This window comes from Microtus ochrogaster (genome assembly GCF_000317375.1).
Source record: "Microtus ochrogaster isolate Prairie Vole_2 chromosome 14 unlocalized genomic scaffold, MicOch1.0 chr14_random_1, whole genome shotgun sequence".
NCBI lineage: Eukaryota > Metazoa > Chordata > Mammalia > Rodentia > Cricetidae > Microtus > Microtus ochrogaster.
Window position 1 is genome coordinate 19,884,137 of NW_004949096.1, and position 2,869 is coordinate 19,887,005.

At 45.3% G+C, this 2,869-nt stretch overlaps 2 protein-coding genes across 6 annotated transcripts in view; one reads left to right on the forward strand and one right to left on the reverse strand.

Moving 5' to 3' along the window:
- The window catches only part of Ptpmt1 (protein tyrosine phosphatase, mitochondrial 1), a 6,138-nt gene extending 5,309 nt beyond the window's left edge, over positions 1-829 (forward strand). The window contains exon 4 of the mRNA XM_013352587.2: positions 363-829. Within this exon, the coding sequence (XP_013208041.2) occupies positions 363-500 (138 nt within the window). The 3' untranslated portion in view covers positions 501-829. The remainder of the gene's footprint in view (positions 1-362) is intronic.
- Positions 830-1,034: 205 nt separating this feature from the next.
- Positions 1,035-2,869, reverse strand: part of Kbtbd4 (kelch repeat and BTB domain containing 4) — a 20,472-nt gene continuing 18,637 nt past the window's right edge. For all 5 annotated transcript variants that reach the window (XM_026787799.1, XM_005364193.3, XM_013352692.2 and 2 more), the window contains exon 4: positions 1,035-2,599. In XM_026787799.1, the coding sequence (XP_026643600.1) occupies positions 1,739-2,599 (861 nt within the window). In that variant the 3' untranslated portion in view covers positions 1,035-1,738. The remainder of the gene's footprint in view (positions 2,600-2,869) is intronic.

Here is a 2,869-nt window from a genome sequence, read left to right on the forward strand (position 1 = left end):
ACCTGCCTCTACCTCTCAAGTAGTGAGATTAAAGGTATGTGCTACCACCGCCCAGCTGGAAAAACATTACATATTAATTTTATTTCTATATGCAAGTGTGTGTGGTCGTGCTATTCCATAGCAGTCACATGGAGGTCAGAGGACAACTTGCAGGAGTTAGTTCTCATTTTACCATGGTAATTCCTGGAACCAAACTCTGGTTATGGTTGTCAGGCTTGGCAGCAAGTATTTTTACCCAGTGAGCTACCTTGCTAGCCCAAGTCTTCTTAAAAATTAATTCTGAGAGTCCTTCAGCACCTGCTCATAGGCCAACACTGTTATACCTGCCCCTTTCTTTCTCGTTTTCTCATCTTGTACTTCAGGTGCACAACTGGAGCCCAGAGGAAGCTATAGAAGCTATCGCCAAAATCCGGTCACACATCTCCATCAGACCTAACCAGCTGCAAATTCTCAAAGAGTTTCACAAGGAGATTGCCGCAAGGGCAGCCAAGAATAACTGACGGCATCGCTCATGCTGGTGTATCAAGAATATGAAGGCTGTGGATCACTAAGAACTTGGCTCTTCCCAGGTCAAAGGTGTAAAGGACAACAGCCCACTATGCTGAGTAATAGATAATGTGCCTCCTTTGCCTTCCTTCCTGAAATAACACTGTTGCATGGCTACAGAGAACAAGATTGTCTGGCTAAATCTTATTTTCTTCAACAGGGTCAAGGAAATAGTAATTTTAACAGAAATCTATTGTGTATCTGATAATTTGTGTAATGACACCATAACAAAGACGTATGCTAGAAAAGGAAAGAATAAATACTCAGATTTGTTCTTTGTTACTGTCGGGATCCCAATTTCAGTTGTATAACTTTGAAAAATGCTTGCCCAGCATGTCCTAGCACTTGTAAAAGTAAAAATAATCCTAATTTCCCTGACCCTGTGGGTCTCCCCTCTAAATGATGTATGGGGTGCAGGCAAGACCACTGACTCAGGAATGTCCGAGTGCAGCATCAGTTCCCTGCAGGAGTGAACACAGATACACATAGCACTTCAAAAACTTTTATTTGTATGAACAGTTCCTAATTCTTGAGTTAGCTTAGAGTTTTTAAAAGACCAGAGATAGCTTATATTTGAGTCTGGAAAACAGTTTCTGCTATTAATCAGAAATAACTGTTTCTACTTTCTGGCTTATCTGTTTGTATAAGTCAAAATCAAACCGAAGTTTCCTTCCTGACAGATGAGAAAACATTAGAAGCAGTGTCCTGAATTCTAGTGTTGCTTCTTGCTGGTGAAGTACATTTTTAGCTTAATCCGCTGTCCTCTCCAAGTCCTGAAAGAAAACTCTCAATACTTAATTCTTTGTGGAAAGTGACAGCTAGTCACTTTGATGGCTGTAGACAAACAGGAACGGGCCTCTTTCTTCCTGCATGGGAACCAAGGTGCTTCTATTAACACTGATCTGGTAAGGGGAGGTTGTGCCTAAGTCTGAAAAAAGGCTGGCTGTAAGCAGTCTGAAGTGAGGCACGGGATCACAGGGGATCATGGCAGAGTTGAAGCAACCATCTGAACAGCTGTAGTGTGAAAAGCCCTAAACAGAGCCTTACATGAGCCTGGGGATGGGCTGAGGCGCTGCCTTCCTCATCTATACCCACACTAACACATTACTCTGAACTGGGGGATTTCAGATTTGACTGGAGATGTGCAGAAGAGGGGAGGGCAAAGGAGTCAGCTGTTCCTCCCATTACTCTCTCAGGCCAACACAAACTGCAAATTGGTAAGCAGCACCTTAATGCCTCTTGTGACAGTTACAGCTGAAGTAGCAGGGTCCAGCTTATAGGTGTTGGCATCTCCCTTCTTATATCGATCCCTGAAGACGTAGATGCTTCCGTTACAGCTAGCAATCTTCCAGAGGGATGGGGCAGAGCTCCAGGCCTCAGGAAGACAGAGCCTGGTGAAACTGTCTAGAAGGGGATTATAGCACACCAGAGAGTCCCCCTCTGCTACAATGAACACCAGATCTTTATGTACAGCTGCATGCATGCGGCCTGCAAAGGGCAGTACATAGGGCTTCACGTGGCACTTGTCAGTCTCTGTGTCAAAGCACTGGATAAGTCGGGAAGGTTTGGTAAAGAAGTCTAGATCATTCTCCTCGCCCCCTAGTAAGTAGATGATTCCATTGAGGTTGGCACCAGCAGCCCCAGATACAGCCACCTCTAACTGGGTTGTTTCTGTCCACACATTATCACCTACCCGATAGTAGATGACTGCGTTGGAGAGGGTATCCTGAAGTGTCTTGCCACCCAGTGAATATATGGCATCTTTCCCAGGCACGGACACCAGGGTATGCTGGAGGCGGTCCCGGGGCAAAGGAGCACACCACTCCCAGTCAATGGTGGCATTGTTGCATTTCCACATGCGCCGTGGGATGGACCCTCCCACTACATACAAGTCTCCACCATGCTTGCAGGCTGCAGTGATTTGGTGGCACAAGCTGTTTTGGCCACTTACACTGATGGAGTCATCTTCTGCACAGTGCAAGGACACAGCCAACGAATGGGTACGAGATGACTCTTTCCCGATAAGGTAAATGTGCACATTCTCCCCAATTTCCTGTTGGCAGAATTGAAATCCCGACATCAGCTCAGACAGGTACTGCCTCACACTCACATCGTGCTCCAGCCTCCTCTCCAGTTAGCAGTAATCATCCCGACTTTTTCTAATTACTTTCTTCTAAGCATTTTATGCAGGGGCAGAGAATCTGTTTTGGTTATCCCTGCAATTCAGTTTATTTACATGTTTATTCAAATAAGATCTTGGTATGTAGCCCAAAGTGCTCATTCTTAGACCCTCCTGCGTTAGCCTTCCAGGGGATCACAGGTA